Raw genomic sequence first — 20,915 nt, forward strand, 5'->3', positions numbered from 1 at the left:
TATGTTATTCTTGAATTAAATGTATTTCTTCTTCTGCTTTTTTCAGTTTTATTTCGATCGTACTGTTTTTGTTTATGCACTTTTGTACAGCACCTTTCTGTTGTGAAGTTCCAGTTGTAGGATGAGACTGTGTGGTAGTTGGTGTTGACTGTGATGTGTCAGTTGAAGGGTGTGGTATTGTGTCTAGTGTTGTTTGTGTTGAAATAGTTGTAAGATGAGGGACTGATGATACTGTTGATTGTGTGGTAGAGGCTGTTGAAGGTTGATGTACCGGTACTGCAGTTTCTTCTGATTGTGAGTCCAAAACACGAAGTGATGCATCTTCTAATACACACAGGTCTACTTGATTGTCTTATGCTCCAGATGTTCCTGAATAGTCAGCTGCATCCACCCCTACTTCGTATATCACATCATCTAAAAATAAAAAGTATTGAAATTTAAGGCCCATTCACAATGAAAGTTAAACGTAAATGTAATAACATAAAACTTAAACATGTAAAATTACTGGGATGTTCATATATTTAGGACTGATTTCCTACATATATTTACAGTGACTTACCATGACCAAAGTACTGTGCACTTGAATCATATGCCGTTTCTAGTGGTTCAAACTGAGGCTGAAGCAAGTTTATTATTTTTGAACCTGTTTCACTCAGGTTAGGAATGAATACCCCACCACCAGTTTTGTACCTCTCCATCTGCAATTAATTAAACAGAAACGAATATTTTATACAGGTTGTCATAAGACATACACACTCACCATTTTCGACGAGCATTGTATGTTTAAAATTATTCTTACCTTGTCTCTGTTTAAATCCTTTCTAGCTGCTTTTTTCATACAGTTGTACAAAGCATGAAGCTGCTTTGCACAGCGTGGCCCTGTACGGCAAGACGCATTGTATTTAATAGTGATCTCTTCCCATGCTTTGTTTTTTGTTCTTACGGTTACAGAATCGGTCTTTTTATTTTCAATTATGTGCTTGTAATTGGCGATTAATTCAATCAGAAAGTTCTTTTCAAAATCGTCGAAATTCTTCCCACGTTTAGCAGCCATTGTGTAAGTAATATCGATAGCAATACTTTTATTTTACATTTCGACCAATAGTAATATGTAATGCCCCTGACCACGTGATCAGAGAGAATCTAACCATGGATATTCAACCATGGTACAACCATGCAAATACAGGTCTCGACATCTATTAGCAGCAGAAGTAACTTCTTATCCAATGCACTGTTATTTCATCTGTAGATTTGCTTTCAGAAACGGACGTGTGTTTATCCATTAGAAAAAAGATATAAAATGGATAGCTATGTAGTAGATATCGCAAGTTTTATGCAATCGGGCCTAAGACAAGGATCACGATAAGGAACATAACAAAGACAAACAAGGACCACTAAGGTGATAAGGGCCACGAAAAGGACCACAATAAGAATCACAACATGGACAACAAGGATCATAACATGGACTACGATAGGGATCACAAGGATGACGAAAGCACAATGATAAGTATCATTACAAAGAAATCAAGGACCATAGTAGGACAAGAACAACGAAATGGACCATAATAAGATCACAATATGTGCCACAAGAACCACAAAGAACACGATAAAGACCACAAGAACAATAACATTGACCATGATAAGAATCACGACATGGACCACTACAAGGACAATGAAAATTACCACGAAATGATCATGATAAGGATCACTACAAGGACAATGTCAATGACAACGATAAAGTTCCTGATAAGGGCCACTACAAGGACAATGAATGACCACGATAAGGATCACGATATGACCACTACGAGGGCAATAACTGACAGTGATAAAGATCACACTAAGGACAACTACAAGGGCAATAACAATGAACACTCTAAGGACCACTACATGGACAATGACAATGATCACGATAAAGGTCACTACAAGAACACTCCCAATGACCACAATTAGTATAACATGGACCACTACAAGGACAATGACAATGACCACTATAAGGGTCACGATAAGGACCACGACAATGACAATGACCACTATAAGGACAATAACAATGACCACGATAATGACCACTACAAAGACATTGGCAAAGACCATGGTAAGTATCACGACATAGACCACTATAAGGATAATGAAAATGACAAGAAGAATCACAATAAGGATCAGGACTACGATGAAGACTATGAGAAACACAAGGATCACTATAATGATCACGACAAAGACAACAACGACCATTATAAGGACCACGGCAAGGACAAGAACAAGGCAAATGACAGAGACCACCATTAAATATTATGGCTAGTATTACAAGATCCAGGATAACGGTCACGACATAGACTACAACAATGATTAGGATACATGGCCCGCAATAAGGATCACCATGATAAAGATAGCAATAAGAACCAAGAAAATGATAAGGACCAAGACCACGATAAGAACCAAGACCATGATAAGGACCAATACTACGATAAGGAGCAGGCCTACATTAAGGATCAAGACCAAATATAACAATAAAGATTATGACAAAGACAAGAAGAATAATAAGGGCCATTAAAATGACAAAAAAAGATATGAACTACTACAAATAAAACACGGATCATGGTAAGGAACATGACGAAGAATATGGCCCATCAAAGGAAAAGGACAAAACAATAAGGATCACGACATGAACTAGGATGAGGATCACAACAAGGATCACGTTCAGAACCATGCAAGTAAAAGACAATGACCACGATATGGGCCAAGACAAACACCACGATAAGTGTCACATTAAGAATGACTTAGACCATAACAATGACCATGATAAGGATCAAGAATGGACCAGAACTTAGACCACAACAATAACTACAATGAAGACCATGACAAAGACCAGGTCTACGATAAGGACTATGAAAAAAAAACAAGAATCACGATAATGACCATGACAAAAACCATTATAAGAACTACTACAAGGAAAAGGATACAGACAAGGTAAACGACAAGAATCATCATAAGGAACACGACATAGATTGTGATAAGAATCACGAGAAGCACCAAGGCGATGATAAGGATCATAACAAAGACAACAATGACCATGATAAAAATCTGAACAAAGACAACGAGAATCACAATATGGAACATGACAAAGGCAACAAGGACCATGATAAGAACCTGAACAAAGAAACGAAAATCGCAATATGGAATATGACAAAGACAACAAGGACCACTATATCAACCATGACAAGGACAATGACCATGATTAGGATCACAATATAGAATCCGAGAAGACTCACGAAAAGGACTACAATATGGACCACAATAAGAATCATGACATGAACCACAATATGAATTACAAGGACTCTGATAAGGACAAAGGTCACGATAAGGACCATGACAAAGGCAACAAATACCACAATAAGGCACATAAAGGCAATGAGGCGAAATATAAAGGACCATTAGATAACAATAAGGGCAATGAGAAAGATATCAAGGATCATGATAAGGAGCACGACAAAGACAAGGACCATGATAAGGAACATGACAAAAGAATAATGACCACGAAGATTAAAAACAAGCACCACGATAAGTTCACGACAAGCACTAATATAAGGATCATGGATTCTCTGAAACAGTTATGTTATTGTTTTGTTTGTTTCATGGCCTACTCCATTATGAATACACATATTTACTTTGTGTTACATTATGAAAACATTTGAAAAATATAAATAATGGTTTTTTAACGACACTCACAACTGCAGAGATTATATCAGTGTCGCCGGTGTGCCAGAATTTTGTCTCGTAGGAGTTCTTTTACATGTCAGTAAATCTACTGACATGAGTCTGTCACATTTAAATACACTTTATGCCATCGATCTGGACCAGGATCGAACCCGCAACCTCGAGCATAGAAGGCCAGTACTATACTGACTATGCTACCGAGGCTGACGAAAGCATTTGAAAGAACCATAACATTTACAAGAGAGTATTCATCATTTACGCTGAGTTAAACTTCTGTTTGTACGATTTTGGTTAATTCCATCACGACATTATATTTTATGGAATAAACTATTAACAAATTTACATACAGAATTCAAAACATTACTTGGAACAAAAAATTAAAATTGAATGGAGATTTAAAATATGTAAAATTTAACACAGGGTGCCATTTAAAAAAGTTATTTTTTGCCACACCCTGTACATGAATCAATACTTTTGAGAGACCACAACCATAAGTTTTAGTTAGATATTTCCAACAACTTTTGTTTTTAGTGTTTTTTCATAAAATGAATATATAAAGAGTTATTAGCAATATTCCATACTTAATTAACATACTGTATACATATACACATACGTATTCTTTTAAGGTATGTTTTTCATAAATATCTATTTCTGATCTTTGTTTGCAAGAAATGTATGTCATCGTTGTTTGACTATGTGTTTGAATACTGTGTTGAAATGCGGATGTTCTCACAATTATTTGTAGTAGGTACTCCACACAATTTCGAATCATTCATTCCACATATCATAACAATATTAATGATTTTATGTAGGAATCAAATTATGTGGAATGATTTTCAAAACTTCAGTGTGAAAACTTACCTGCACTAAGAGAACCCTAAGTTCATACTGCTTTCCAAGTTCTTTCAGACGCTCATTGATATAATCTGGATTAAGGTTATGGTACCTCAAACTAAGAAATAAGGCACATGTCGTTCTTCCCATCACATAATCTGGGATAACCTCTTCATATTCCCAAGGCACATTGCAAATAGACTTCAGTAATGGGTTACCTCTCTAAAAAAATAATAAAATACACATGCATTAAATAATAGCAATTTCACCAACATTTCAATAATTGTAGGGGACACAGCTGGGCTGAAAATATAATTTACTAGGTAGACCTACAGAGAAAGGCTATTCCCAAGATTTTAAATATATTTAACAGCATTTAAAATTTCATGCATTCTAGAGTGCTGGTTTTTTCTTTTTTTTTTGGTAATTATGTCAATAGCAATGGCAGCTTGCTTTCTTACTGGTACAAGTATTATCGAGTCTGCTGTCATTACTGTCACCCTGCCCTGGTCACCATGTTTGTCACTCGCACATACAAATATTTGTGTGTTTATTATTGTATATTAATACGTTTTACAAAGCACAAAATCAATTCATAAGATTTTGTACTTACATAACTACTTCACATTGAAGGTTCAAGGGACATAATTTCATTGTTGTTGTTGGTCAACTGTCCGAAGACATGTTTGAACCTCACAAGTGGCACCAATAAGACATCACTGATGAGGCAACTAAGCCAAGAGATAATGGGGTCACGTGGTTAGTTCCTTTCCCCTTCCATTCCTGCTCTCTGACTAGTTATATATTACACTAATCAGACCTCATATGTATACAAACAATTGTTCTTCCTCTAACACATATCGTCAAGTTAGATGTACTGTCTGATAATAATAGATGTACATATCAGCCAGAACCTTAATTACAGGTAATAATTTCATTATGGGCGATATTTTTCCCTGTTGAGGTTAAGCAACCTTCTCATCATATGATACAGTATTCCCTGTCACATAACTCAATTTATCTTTAGAAATAACCCCACAAATAACTTTTTTTTAATAAATCTACTGCTGTAGCCATTACATAAATGGTCATACTCCACAGTTGAAGTGCACTCCTCCATGTCTCGTTCAATTATGCATACTGGAATTCCGCTGTTTTCTCCTTGCTTGTATAATTTCAGATTATGAGAAAAATGTCCCTGGATCAACGTAAATATCCCTTCTTTTCACTCCATCGGTATCTGAATCAGTTTTCAAATGATTTGTTCCAACTGGATCTCGTCGTCTAGTGGATAACACATTGTACAAGTCCATATAAACCTTCCAATCATGTGGAATCAAATCCCAGCTCCAGGAAAGATGAGTAAAATAAAATTGATAATAAGGCAACTCTCACACCGAAGCAATACATAACAAGTAACTAGCAACAGGCAATATTTTTATGATCGCCTCTCACACTGAAGCAACATGCAATTAGAAATCTAATCAGTTCGAGTTTGATTTCTCTAGTAAAAGCTAAGAATGTCATCATCTGACGACTATGAGGTTCTCATGCTCCTGTGGTTATTGAAAAGAAAGATGAAAGGGCAAAGGTTCTGGATATACAACTCATAAATTACAATCAAGTATATATGTCAAAGAATTCAAAGAACATCCTACAAAGTTAAAAAATTCTGTCCAGATAATTTTCAAGTTCTTTATAAATTTAGTTTCCTCACAAATCACGAAAGGTACTCCCACACATGTCATGAGACACATGATGACATGGAGGTAGAGCTTCATGGATTCTTTGACCTCTGCACTAGAATGAGGTGATGTGGTTGGCACAACACTCAGACTGCATTTTTTTTTTTTTTTAAGGGGAAAGACCCAGTACTCTTTGATAGGAGGATGAGTGCACTTGGGGCCATTCTGGAACTTTGGTCACGAGAAAATTCAGTCATTGTCCAGAATGGAAAACTGGACTTTCCAGAGAAATCACAAAGTGAGAAAAAAATTACAGGGAAGACATCACCTCAACAGAGGAATTGAAGAGTGGAACCCAAACTCGGCTAAGTGCCAAAAAGATGTTTAGAAGTTATGAACAAAAACATAATAACAGCTGAACACATTTATTTATTTTAATGAATACATGTTTCATAAACATACACACATGTTTCTTATTGAACTGAAGTGGAAGAACATTTTTCTGAAAAACTAAATATGAAAAATAATGCCTTGTAAAGTTGAAATAAAGAAACACAGCTATGTCCTGTTACAATTCAACCCAAAAGACAGCTATATGCCAACATAGCTTTATATTCAAATAATGCAGTTACTGACACGTATTTTCATAAAACGATCTATATTTCTCAGCCAAGAAAGGCAACATTAATAAAAGATCCTGTCTCTTTTCATTACTCAATATTCTTCTTTTTTTGTTTGTGATTCCTTTTACGGTGACAGTTCTGATAGTGAAAACAGTTTCCTTCCCCCCCCCCCCCAGAATATGTAAAGGTTTCCATGTTTCTTCTTGTACTACACTGTACATCTCTACAAATCCAGGATTTTCTGCTGAGAACCGTATCATTGATATCTTTGAGATACCAAGGTTCTTTGTTGTTATAAGAGAATTAGCAGCAGCCTGGATATCCAAGAACATATCTTCTCTCATTTCAGTAACCTCTAATTTGTTGTTCTGACTAGAAGATTTCATTATATCGTGTAACTCTTCAGATACAAAAGCCTAGCATACTCTTTTCCTCTTCTCTATCATTGCGAAGTTTCTATTGCATGATAGATAGGCGTGGCCACATACAAGGTATTTTTACTCGAATTTTTCTCGAGCTTCCAGCCAGGTAAAAAGTTGGTGATACACTAATGTTTCGAGGATGTTCATCTTACTCATCTTCAGGGTGGCCAGCTGGCTCCTGTCCCCAGCACTATAAATACTCCCCAGCCATCAGTTCACCCTGAAGACAAGGAAGATGAACATCCTCAAAACATCAGTGTATCACCAACTTTTTACCTGGCTGGAAGCCCGAGAAAACCTCGAGTCATCATGTCACCAGGAAAGCTTCAGTAGTTTGTTTTAAGGTATTTTTGTTCAATGACTTAAAATAAATCCAAGGACACTGGATAATTTAAAGAAATATCATCATATGATTCTTATTCTGTACCACACAGTTGTTACTCCATATTAGATGTTTTCGTAAGGCCGTATGGTTCAGCACATGTAGTACACAGGACACAATATCATTTATTGGGTTATTTTACGACGCTGTATCAACATCTCAGGTTATTTAGCATCTGAATGAAATTAAGGTGATAATGCCAGTGAAATGAGTCTAGGGTCCAGCACTGAAAGTTACCCAGCATTTGCTCGAATTGGGTTGAGGGAAAACCCCGAAAAAAACCTCAACCAGGTAACTTGCCCGACCGGGATTCGAACCCGGGCCACCTGGTTTCACAGCCAGATGTGCTGACTGTTATTCCACAGTGTGGACAACACAATATCATTACCACCTCTACCAGCAATCATTTCATGCCAAATGCACATAAATGCTTTATTAATATCACATAAATGGTTGCAGAAGTTGTAGCATGATAGGCTAACTGTCGTTTATAAAACATATCTGAATGTGACAGTGTAGGGACAAACATAACTCGTTGGAGATCCATACACATGACACTGATGGTACTTCTGGGCATCTGGGATCCTAAGGGGACTCATCTTCAAGCATAGTGTTGGCTCTTTCCACTTTATGTGATGGTGTTCAACCTATTTTGGTTGTTTTGCACCTTCTACAGACTTGTACCCTTTTATTTGACACTGCAGTTGATCACAGAGTGTGCAGGTGTAAGACTATGGTGATTTGAAATAAATAATAGGAAACTCTTCTTTGATCATTTGGGAATAACATTTGTATATTATAGCAGTAGCAGGATTAGCATATTTAAATGCAATAAATAGTCTATTAATATTCAAATGGGGACTGAGAAATTCTTATTGTGACTTGGCTCTTGAATAATGATTTTTAGCTCGTGATATATTATTTATGTGCTCCTTTATTTTTTATCCTCATCTGTCAATTTCCGTGGTTTTGGATTCTTTCATCACTTTTCTTCGAAATATACCTCTTCTCCTTTCTTCCTCTTAACTGAACTTTGAAGGGTATGTCTTGAGAGAGCAAAAATTTGCTTAAAAGTCTTACGACAAACTTGAATATTGTCTTTCCTGATGTGGAATAAATGTCAAATGTTGCTTTTGTTTTTAGAATAAAACAGTTAATCTTCAAAAATAGTTTTTACTTCCTATGAATGTTGATGAAGGTTAAAAATTATTTTATTTTTATTTTACAATGGTCATATGTTATTACACTGCTTTTATTCTTTCTTGGCTTAATGGCTTTAATAGGCCTAAACACTTGATTGAACCTTTTTTTTAACTATGTCTTGCTTTTTATTTTGCCATAGAACTGTATGCAGGTAAGCTCTATATTAATTTTACAATGACAAGAAGTGTAGCAGTAATGACAATGACAATAATGATGATGATGATGATGATGATGATGATGATGATGATAATAATAATAATAATAATAATAATCCATGTATTGTGGGTTCCTATCACCACGCATGGCACGTCCTCAGGTTGCAGAAAGAGATGGTTTCCAGATATTGAGAGTAACTGTGAATATATTGAATAAGCAGTTGCAGACAGCCAATAAGAGGTGATCCTCCAGCTTGGGGGTTGGGCGAAGGGCTAACAACCCATCACTGTAAAAAGGAGCTAGTTATGAAACCCCCAACATAAAAAAAAATAATAAAAAAAACATTAGACATTTATATAAGGGCATAAAGAAATTTAAGAAAGGATATCATGCAAGGTTACACACGATCAAGAATGAGAAGGGCGACTTGTTTGCAGACTCTCATTCCATCCTGAACAAATGGAAAAACTATTTTGGGCAACTACTAAATGTACACAGGCCAAATGTAAATGATCGGGACGATATTCAAATACAAACTCCTGAGCCATTTATACCCAAACTCACACTTTCTGAAGTCAAAATTGTGATAGAAAAGCTGAAAAAGTATAAGTCTCTAGGTAGGTACTGATCAAATTCCAGCAGAATTAATACAAGAGGTTAGAAATGCATTATCTAATGAAATTTATAAACTTGTACTGGGAAGAGGAAATTGTACCAGAACAATTAAAGGAGCCCATAATCGTACCTATCTTTAATAAGGGGAAAAACACTAACTGTAATAACTTTCAAGGAATATAACTTCTATTGATGTCATACAAAATTTTGTCAAATATTCTTTTGAGAAGATTAATTTCATATCTAGATGAAATTATTGGGGATCATCAGTGTGGTTTTAGGTGTAATAGATCGACTATTAATCAGATTTTTTGTATTTCACAGATATTAAACAAACAAATGAACGTATAAGGGCATAGCACATCAGTCTTCATAGATATCAAAAAGACATATGACTCGGTTAAGAGAGAAATTTTATATAATATTCTTATTAAATTTGGTATTCCCAAGAAGCTTGTTTGATTAATTAAAATGTGTCTCAGTGAAACATATAGCAGAGCCCGTATACGTCAGTTTCTGTCTGACACTTTTCCAATTCACTGCAGACTAAAGCATGGAAATGCACTATCACCTTTACTTTTTAACTTTGCTCTAGAATATGTCATTAGGAAAGTCCAGGAAAACAGGGTTTGGAATTGAACGGGTTACATCAGCTGCTTATTTATGCAGATAATGTGAATATATTAGGAGAAAATCCACAAGCAATTAGAGAGATCACAGGAATTTTACTTGAAGCAAATAAGATGATAGCTTTGGAAGTCAACCCCGAAAAGACAAAGTATATGCTTATGTCTCGTAACCAGAATATAGTATGAAATGGAAATATAAAAATCTGAAATTTGTCCTTTGAAGAGGTGGAAAAGTTCAACTATCTTGGAGCAACAATAACAAATATAAATTACCCTCAAGAGGAAATTAAACGCAGAATAAATATGGGAAATGCTTGCTATTATTCAGCTGAGAAGCTTTTGTCATCCAGTCTGCTTTCAAAAAAACTGAAAGTTAGGATTTATAAAATAGTTATATTACTGGTTGTTCTGTATGGTTCTGAAACTTGGACTCTCACTTTCAGAGAGAAACAGAGGTTAAAGGTGTTCGAGAATAAGGTGCTTAGGAAAATATTCGGGGCTAAGAGGGATGAAGGTACAGGATAATAGAGAAAGTTACACAACACAGACCTGCATGCATTGTATTCTTCTCCTAATATAATTAAGAACATTAAATCCAGAAGTTTGAAATGGGCAGAACATGTAGCATGTATGGGTGAATCTAGAAATGCATATAGTGTGTTAGTTGGAGACCTGAGGAAAAAGCTCTGTGGGGAGTCCAAGACATAGATGGGAGGATAATATTAAAATGGATTTGAGGGAGTTGGGATATGATAGTAGGGACTGGATTAATTTTGCTTAGGATAGGGCTTATGTGAGGGCGTCAATGAACCTCCAGGTTCTATAAAAGCCATTTTTAAGTAAATAATTCCCTTCCTGATGCACATGATTAATACTTTTATTATTTTTTCCCGGGATGTCACAAACCGGCTGAGACACTGGTAAAACCATCCTGGTAAAACTGGGACATATGGTGAGCCTAACTCACACCTATTAAAATATAAACAGACCGAAATCAGCGATATCACATACTGCCAGTTGCCAACTGCTTGTTGCGTATCGCTCCGATGTGAGAGTTAGCTAAGATCTGAGACACAGGAACCAAATGTCACCTACTGTTCCACAATCCAGTAAGCACTTACAATGGCTTTGCTTCTAGTGTAAATACAAGTTAACAAGTTTTCCTTATTCCTCAGTGATACACTATAGCAGTAGTAATAGTTTTTATATAGATTATATTATAAAATTGTGTATAAAATTCGTTTTAATACCTGTATGCAATATATATAGCATACGGTTTTATTTCTCTAGGAGATTTGTTTTTCCATTTTAAGTGCTATCAAATCATCACAAATTATTATTTTAATTGTTGATGGGATTAACATTTCAACTCTCATTATAAAGGATCTCTAGACTCTAGACATTAAGACAAGGAGGAATTTGTTTCATCAACCCAATTTATTTTTGAGTACATATATGTGTACCTAGATTTATTAATTGTATGCTAATAGAAGTCATGGTTGAATTCAACCAATCAGAAGGAATATACTCATTGTCTAAACTCTTATATTCAATTATTATCGAGGAACTCTAGCTATATTAATTTACACTTCATTTTTTAATGTTTCTTAATTATTTACTTTAACAGCACAGGGGCTTTAATTGGCACATATTAGAGTCATTCCACGTCAAATCGCACAAAATTATGCAAATTTTGACCTTCATATTTCTGATTGCGTTTATATTTTTTTTACCAACTCTATGGGTCTAATAAACCAACAAGTGTATTTTATTTCCTCCTAAGTCCACATGTTTTTAAAATATTGCATGTTAAAATTCGTTAAAAATGTCGCACAATGCAACATTTAAAGCGTCACATTTCTGACGATATTGATATTAAAATTTTTTTTGAAAAATGCATTTAAAAGCTTAAAGTACTGTCTTTTATTAAATATTTACTAATTAATTGTAATATAATTATTACAAATATTTTTTTATAATTCAATTTTTAAAAGTTATATATCAATGTGAAATAGCCGTATTACAAATCTAAAAAAATTCTTACTAGGTGCACTGAAGTATTCTTAATAATTCCAGAAAAAATCAGAATGGTATCTCCAATAGTTTAATGGAAATTTAATTACTTACGACACAATGTGTAGCGGTCGGTGCAGCAGCAGTGGACGGGAAGTGCAGAAGCGCTCTGGGAGGTTTATCGGCGCTGGATGATTGACTGAACATTGCAACATTACACCCAGTACGGATCAAGTCACTCGAGGAAATGCTGCTAATTTACTTATTATATCTTCAAATATTTGTACATTATGCTTTTTAAATGTTTCTTTTCATTCATACTTTAAATTTTCATTCGCCTACCTTCTTTCTTGAAAGAAAATTGAAGCGTCGGCTGGAACAACGTTATAAGTTACATTTGGTAAAACTTACAGGAGCTGCAAAAATGTGTACACGTACAACATTGTTCTTATAGGGTAGCAAACTTCTGAGTGGACAAATTTCACGTACTGTATTGATGGACAGTTGCAAGCCAAAGAGTATAGCAAAGTAACATGGCATACAACATTACACGGAAACACGCCGAATGAGAATTTTGTAACTTATAACGTTGTTCCAGCCGATGCTTCAATTATTTTACTAAATCTTCAGTTTTTGACAACAAAATGAAAGAATGTAATTTTAATGTACCAGTTATTGGTTTTAGATTATGGTATCTGGCCTACAAATTTTCAGTGTGATTTTTGTGCTTATTCAATGGACAAAATATAAATGACACGTTATAAATGTTTTTTGTGACCAATCAAACCGTTTTTTTTTTTTTTTTATGTTGTTATAGGATCTTGTATAGGCTGACTCTCGTGGCAAGTCTTTTAACAGTTTCTCCAATGCCATCACATGGACCTTTACCATGCGACGTTGCAAAGAAGTATCATTCAGCACTAATTCCATAACTGTCTTCATGTAAGCAATTATTTTTAAAATTCATTTTTTTTTATTATGAACTTGATCTATTGGAAAAGTAGATGATTTTTTTCATATCGGTGAATTCTTGCTTTAAGAAATTGATTGCTTCGGATTAAAAAAAGTGAAAGGGATCGGTGTCATGTTTCATGGTTTCTGAGATGACAATGCTTTTGTGACGAATTTCTGAATCTCCTTTGAAATATACTACGAAAGAATGTATTGTGGCTTGGCATATGTTCCAATGCATACCTTGTATTGAATCTTGTATTACAAATGAATAATTTTCAGAAAAGTCTGCAATAATTATGTAATTTTCAGGTTGTACATTTCTTTGCATTCCGTCAAAAATAAAATATGGCTGACTTTTGAAGGGATGACGATGCATCTTCTACATGAAAAACTTTACATGCTAGGGAGCCTCTTACTTTTTGAAACTTTTAACAGGGGTATCGCTTTTGTTGTAGCTTTCTTTTCTTGATAGGGGATTCTACTGACATCAAACTCTTGTTTAATTTCTCAATATTAGTGATTTCTAGCACTGTATCCATAGAACTGCTACAAGAAGAACTGGGATAATCACTTTCTCTGTCCGCACTTTCATTTGATTCATGTTTATTAATATCACAAGAACTACCGGCTTCACATATAATTTCACCTGACCTATCCGGAAATTGATTGATTTTTACAGAACGAATCACATATTTGCACATTCAAAGACTCCTTTAAATTGAGCTTTATCAATTAGTCGCGACTTACGCGTCTTAGTGTACTTTTCTTTTTAAAAGCGTGATTAGGAAGGTAAATGGATTTAAACACTTTTATATATTACGCGATCTTTACCATCACTCATGTTGTATAGAAGTCACGTCACTCTGTGAAATTCAAACCCAAACTGATTATTTTTCTCTTCAATATTTTGTCTCCTGCCATCTGTTTACTGCCATAAAGTTTACTGCCTTACCCAGCCTTGCTGTCATCAAACACTTGGCTATATTACAGTATAAACATATAGCACTGTGAAGGGCTTCCCCACTTAGCTGAGCTGACAATAATAAAATAACTTTAGACGAGATATTTACTGTTCCTTAGGGTATTAATCATTTGATGATTAGTATGGTGACATCAGATGCAACAGGGGATTTCGTAAAACTTTCCCCGGGCAGCCTTCTATCCAATGGCTGCAAGCAGTTCATTAGCTGGGCATCACGAGCACATGCATGCCTCCAGAAAATAAATTGTTACAAATGTATGGGTGCCGATCCCATATTTATAAATGCGGTAGTTTACAGATAATACATCAGCGAACAAGTCTATATTTTTTTCAGAGTTTTTAACTTGGCTATTTAATATAGTAATTTTGCTTTGAAAAAGAAGTGATTAAAAAAATAGGCCAAATTTTAAATTTATTTGTGATAGGCCTAAAGTAATAAAAAGTGTTGTATTTAGTCTTTCAAATGCGCCAAACCGCAAATCTCAATTATATGTAGACACAGAGTTCCAAGTGAGTTTATGTAACAGTGCGCGCATAATTTGCGTAACTTCAAATAGTCATAACTACACAAATAATTAATAATTGTGAAAATAAAACAATACGAGTCTCCTTATTTGATGTCTGGAATTCATGAAAAAAAATTCGACCATTTCCGAGAAGGTCGTGTTTTATTGCTGTGCGATTTGACGTGGAATGACTCATTAGTGGTAGAGTCTGATCATGGGGATTGTGGTGCACTGTGTTTTACCCACCACCAATTGTGTATTGCTGTAAATATTGCGAGTTTAAGGTTAGATTAGTTTAGATAAGGGGCTAGTTAAATGACATAGAGCAGAGGAGACAAGTTTGGAGTGGATTAGATGAGAGGATAGGTAAGTGACATTACGCTGAGGAATGTGACAAGGTTAGAGGGGGTTAGATGAGGGCATAGGTAAGTGACGGAAAACTGGGGAGTGTGACAAGGTTAGTTACAGATGTCGCTACTGTCTCTCCACATTTGGCCACAGTTTGGTGCCATTAAAGTAAATGCTAATTAAACATAATACGCCAGTGAGTGATATTTGAAGCTGCCTGCTTTTCACATATGCCAGTTATACATTAATTCAATTGTCTTCCGGGATTATTCAACTAATGGGATAGTTGTTTAGTCAACTGTCCAAAGACAGGTCTGAACCCACAAGTGACACCAACAAGGCACCATTTATGAAGCAACTAGGCCAGGCGATAATGGGGTAGGGTGGCCAGTTCCTTTCCCCCTCCACTGCATACACAGCCGATTAGCTACATATTACACTAATCAGACTTCAGCTGCATATGAACACTTGTTCTTCCTCTGACACATATCGTCAAGTGAGATGCACTGACTGATAATAAATGTACATATCAACCAGAATCTCAATCAGAGGCATAAAGGGGCAGAGAGAATAAAAACTACTATTACATATACATCTTGATTACACAACTTTTAACACAATATCTCTTCGGAAAACATATTATTTGTCTTTCTTGTGTTAAATTTTATATTACCTTGTTAACATGTTTCAGCCTGCTATTGGCCATCTGCAGAACTGGTTGTTGCTGGTCTTGGCGTATTTTTTTTTGCTTCCTGTGGGGGTGTGTATGTGAAGTGTAATGTGAAGTCAAAGAGTGTGTGTGTTCTGAAATTGAGTTGTGTGCTGAGAATTTTATTTGGATGTGTTTTTGTGTGTCTATATATTTCGTATTGTTCTAGTGTGTTTAGTTTCTGGCTTTTTGGTTGGATGTGTAGAATTTCCATGTCTGTGTTGATGTCTCTGTAGGTGTGGTTAGCATTTGTGATCTGTTTAAAATGATCTGCCTGTCTGTCCTATGTAGAAGTTGTTGCATTTGAGTTTGTATACGCCTGTGTGGTTGTATTTGTTTGTGTTATTTGTGTGTTGAGATGTTTTTGTAGAGTATTATTTGATCTGTATGCGATGTTATAATTTAATTTCTTGAATGAGAATGCAATCTTGTGTTTTTTTTTTTTTGTTTTCTTATGTTAGTGTGATGTATTTTTTGTGTTCTTGTGTTGTATTCTTATGTTTTTTATGATTGTTTTGTCTTTCTTATTATGTTGTCTATTATGTTGGGATTGTATCCGTTTTCCTGTGCTATGTATTTGATTGTGTTTAGCTCTTCTTTGTAGTCATGTTGGTACTATTATATTCTTTCCCCTCTTGTTTTCTTACCTATCCTTTCCCTCTCTTTCTTCCCTGTTTCTCACTTTCTACTACTTTCATTGCACTTATACAATATATTAACACATTCCTCACTGACAAATCTGTAATGGTTGGGAAAAGTGGCATAAGTCAGTTTCCACAAACATTTTTCATTAATTTATTGATAACTTACAGAACATCTGCTCGCTTGGGAAAAGAGACATAAGTAATTCTCCCATTACAATAATTCATACAGACGGAAATCAAATCGATATAAACCAGTGTGAAGATAGTTTTTTTTCTTCTCCTGTAATATTAACATTTTTGACTTGTGCCACTTTTCTCGAGCACTACAGAAATATATCTTAAAATACTAAAGAGAGCAAATTTGTCTGAGTTTGTCGAATGCGCATCATCATGCTTACGAAAAGGTACTTTTAAGTGCCAATGTTTTATTTTGTGCACAAAGTTGGAATTTTGAATTAAGAGGGAATGGAAGGAATTCGTGTTCTGAAATTTATGGATAGTTAATATTAGTTTTATTTTACAATTATAAGCATACCTGTCTCGGACTAACTAATATTGGATTAAATTTACTGGTGTTGGGTCTAACAGCTTTAAAAGCACCGACATCAACTTTACTATTCAAAGGTTCGTCTGGCTCCTTGTAATATTCAGATTTCTTCAAGCTACTGAAAGCTTCTGAAAAACAAAACAAGCACTGATGAGATTACAGAAACTTAAATGTATGAAAAATGTTTTGTGCAAGGAAAAGCCTTCGATTTGAGAAATTGTTTAGGTTAATCTAGAGCCTCCACCAGCCACTGAACGAATATTGCACACTTTTATCACTGCCAATGTGGCGCTATAAACCAATTTTCAATACTTTTATCACAACTACGACACATTTCGGTATACCCACATTTCAAATATTATTGTACCATATATAGAATTATTACTACATTAACACATTTAGTATATCACGAAACATGTAAAATGCAATTATTATAAAAGTCGCCATTGCTTCTTCGAATTAGTAGTATTAGTACGATCCACTAGATGGAAACCGAGACGATTGGCAGAGCCGGCAATACATGAAATCGAAATGATACTATATGTGAGGTATGTTACTGCAGGTGTGTAGTATTATGTGACAGGTTAGGTTAGGTTTGATTAGATGTGTATTATGTGACAGGTTAGGTTAGGTTTGGTTTGATTAGGTGTGTAGTACTTATTATTACTATGTTGGCAACACAAACCCACTGTTACATTAAAGAAATATGGCTGTATTCTTCGTTCACGCACGACGATTTTCATATATAAGTAAGGTGGGCTTAGAGCTCTCCCACTGATCACATCAATTTCTACTAATCAGTACTATAAATACAAGGCATTTTCAAGGTATTTTTTTATTTATTAGTGGCTGGGACAGAAGAAAGATTCATCATTCTTTATACTAGCCTATTCTACTTTTCAATGTACCTGCAAAAGTTGTAGGTTTACTGACAGAATCGATTCCAACTTCATCACACTGCAACAGGAGTGCATCATCCTCATAATCAGACATGTTCGAATTTATTGGTTTGCAATATACTTCATGAAAATTGTAGATCTCTTATTTCTCCAGCCTTAAGCATATTTACAACCATAACCTGTACTTCTTGTGGCATGTTGGATTTAAATTTTTTTCTGAATAATTATCAGTATTTCGTAACAACTTTAGTCTGATTGTAGTACTAAGACTAGTGATAAAAGGTACTTCCTATATCTTCATCCTTTAGAAGGCTTAAAACGTGCTTAGATCACTTCAAAAATCTAAATTTAAATATTCACCAGCACAAAATACAACCACTCATCAATTGCAGTACCTACCAGTGTTGTCATTGTTCCGATAATTTCCCTTGTGATAAGTTGAAATTTCCCTCTCACGAGCAGAATTTCCCTCGTTGAGCCAGCTTGTATAATACTGGTGACAGCGTTGCTTACGAGCAACGGGCAACGGGTGACAGACTACAGTCACAGTCTAATATATACAGTCGCGCAATTTCAACACTTTTTTTGCCAACATTCGCGACACTAGCACCAGGGGGGTGCAACTTGATTTGAGTTATTTACAACCAGAGTCCGTGGATATACAGAGTACCACAATCGTTTGAGCCGGCAAATGCCGACAAATCCGCCATTGTTTGTCCAGCGCGCGCTATGCAGTATACAGTTGCATAGGGAAAGAATGTAATTTAAATATGAAAAAATGCAATGCTACTGTGTTCAGAACTGTTCACAGAGAACTGAAAAAAGCGCACATTTGTTTTCTCTGTGACAAGGTGACAGAAATAAGGAAAAAGGAAAGAAGTGACTATAAATATAAAAAGGAACGATCCGCTACCTAAGCGAGCATACATTGTGAGATTAATGAATGACTGTATTTTGATATTTATTTTTTCAAAATTTGGGCCCCAAAATATTTTTATAAAACTAATCTAGAATTTAAGTTGATTCAACAATGATATTTCTACATAAAACAAATGAAAGTCACGTACCAATTAGTATCAGTGTCAAATTTTTACCATCTTCTCCCTTTCAAATCAAGCATTTTTCAATTTGATCCTATTTGCTATTTGCAAGAATGACAAAATATATTTGTGAAGTTCTGAATTTATTCTTGAGACAAGATTGTATTGTTTGGCTCGATTAGAAAATACAAAGACCGTGGAAACTAGAAACCCTGTTAAGGTTAGACTGATGTGAAATTTCAATTTTCTAAACTATTCTAAGTAGATCTATGAAATTTTGTACTTTTAATTTGTAATTTTAAATTGTGCAAATTTAGGTTTTCAAAAATTGCTACTATTTTGGCCAGAATTTTTGTCTACATACGTGTCAGACCTTCAGAAACGAAACTTACTATACAATTTTCCTCTTTATTTTACTAAAAAATAATTAAACATATTTAATGCACTAAAAGTGTAAAAACAGAAAAATTCAACTCGAGCGTAAAAAACTTAATATTAAAAAATACCTCTTCTGGCTGATATGCATATAGATATAATCAGGCAGTACATCTCACTTGACGATATGTGTCAGAGGAAGACAATTGTTTGTAAGTATCTGAAGTGTGATTAGTGGAATATGTAGCTAATCGGCAAAGTATGCATTGGAGGGGGAAAGAAACTTGCCACCCTACCCCATTATCTCCTGGCCTAGTTTTCTCATGAGTGATGCCTTATTGGTGGTACTTATGGGGTTCAAATCTGTCTTCAGACAATTGACTAAACAACAAGAACAAAAAAAAAAAGAGTGTTAGGTATAATACTGATAGCAAGTTTTGTTAAGAACATATTCAAAAACCTCTACAAAAAAATCATGCATGTAGTACAGAATCTGTAGAAAGAGTAGCATTTTTAGCAATGCAAAATTTACAGAAAATTAAAAAGGAGAAAATTGACTTCAAAAGTTTGGGATAATAATAATAATTAACCAGGTCTCTGTCTTTTTTATTTTCTAGGCATTTTGAAACATGTAGAACTATCATATTATATACAGAACTTATCCTTATATACACTACCACGCTGTGCACACCTAACCTACACTAGTAAATAAAGATGACTAAAAATTATGTAATCTTATGAAAACACTATAATAGATAAATATTATTTACAAATCACTATGGACTATAGACACTATTATAACACTAACAATAAAACTGTTAGAAACTTGCAAATATTTCTTGTATCACAAACAAAAACCAAGCATGGAAAACACGTTGTTATGGCTACTAGCAACAAGTGGAATTTTCCTTTAGATAAGAGTTGTGCTCTCCTTTGTAACTGAATATCTTTTAAAGGAAAGCAGCCTTTGAAGTAGGTCTAACACCTGTTGGATTATATGAAGCAATATTTCGAGAAGTCAAGAAGCTACACTGGCTCAATCGGAAATCTAATATAATAAATAATGTATGAAATATAGCGTAATTTCCAAAATGGTCGCAGAATTCAGAGTGGAGGTCGTCAATGGAGAATTTAAATTAACAGGTAGAGCCCGCAGCCTTTTAAAAATGTGACCCTAAACAGCTGATAGACCGGTCGTATGATCATGAATATTGGCAGAGGGCATCTTTAGACCATAAATGAATTTTTAAAGATAAAAACAAAGAAACGAATTTTTTTTACCAAAAATGACAAAATCTCACATCACTGTATCCTTGGGGACATTATAATGAAATTACTAACTTCCATACTTTTAAAGCTAAACTCATAAAATGTTTATCACTAGTATATCTGGTTGATAATAACACATGTACAAACTTTCGTCTCTCTCTATGATAAGTGGTTTGCACTTTATTAATAACTTAATTATATAGTGTATTGCTTAATGCAAAAAGTCCCTTGCGTCACAATTTACATTATTTTTCATTGATATTCACTTATAAGATTCTGTATATACCTAGAAACAAACATTACTATTGGAATTTTCTGTACAGCGAATGGGTAAATTACTAGGAATTTTTATGACTATTAATTTTTTTA

The 20,915-nt window shown here is 34.7% G+C and overlaps 1 protein-coding gene across 4 annotated transcripts in view; it reads right to left on the reverse strand.

Moving 5' to 3' along the window:
- Positions 1-18,274, reverse strand: part of Ercc1 (DNA excision repair protein Ercc1) — a 36,560-nt gene extending 18,286 nt beyond the window's left edge. The window contains exons 1-3 of one of the 4 annotated variants that reach the window (XM_069828593.1): positions 17,872-18,272; positions 16,952-17,091; positions 4,573-4,767 (exon numbers count right to left, since the gene is read on the reverse strand). In XM_069828593.1, the coding sequence (XP_069684694.1) occupies positions 4,573-4,767; positions 16,952-17,091; positions 17,872-17,956 (420 nt within the window). In that variant the 5' untranslated portion in view covers positions 17,957-18,272. Of the gene's footprint in view, positions 1-4,572; positions 4,768-16,951; positions 17,092-17,871 lie in introns of all 4 variants that reach the window. The other 3 variants (XM_069828596.1, XM_069828595.1, XM_069828594.1) reach the window with 3 other exon arrangements.
- Positions 18,275-20,915: the final 2,641 nt, after the last annotated feature.

Source organism: Periplaneta americana, chromosome 6 (assembly GCF_040183065.1).
Source record: "Periplaneta americana isolate PAMFEO1 chromosome 6, P.americana_PAMFEO1_priV1, whole genome shotgun sequence".
In the NCBI taxonomy this organism is placed as follows: Eukaryota; Metazoa; Arthropoda; class Insecta; order Blattodea; family Blattidae; genus Periplaneta; species Periplaneta americana.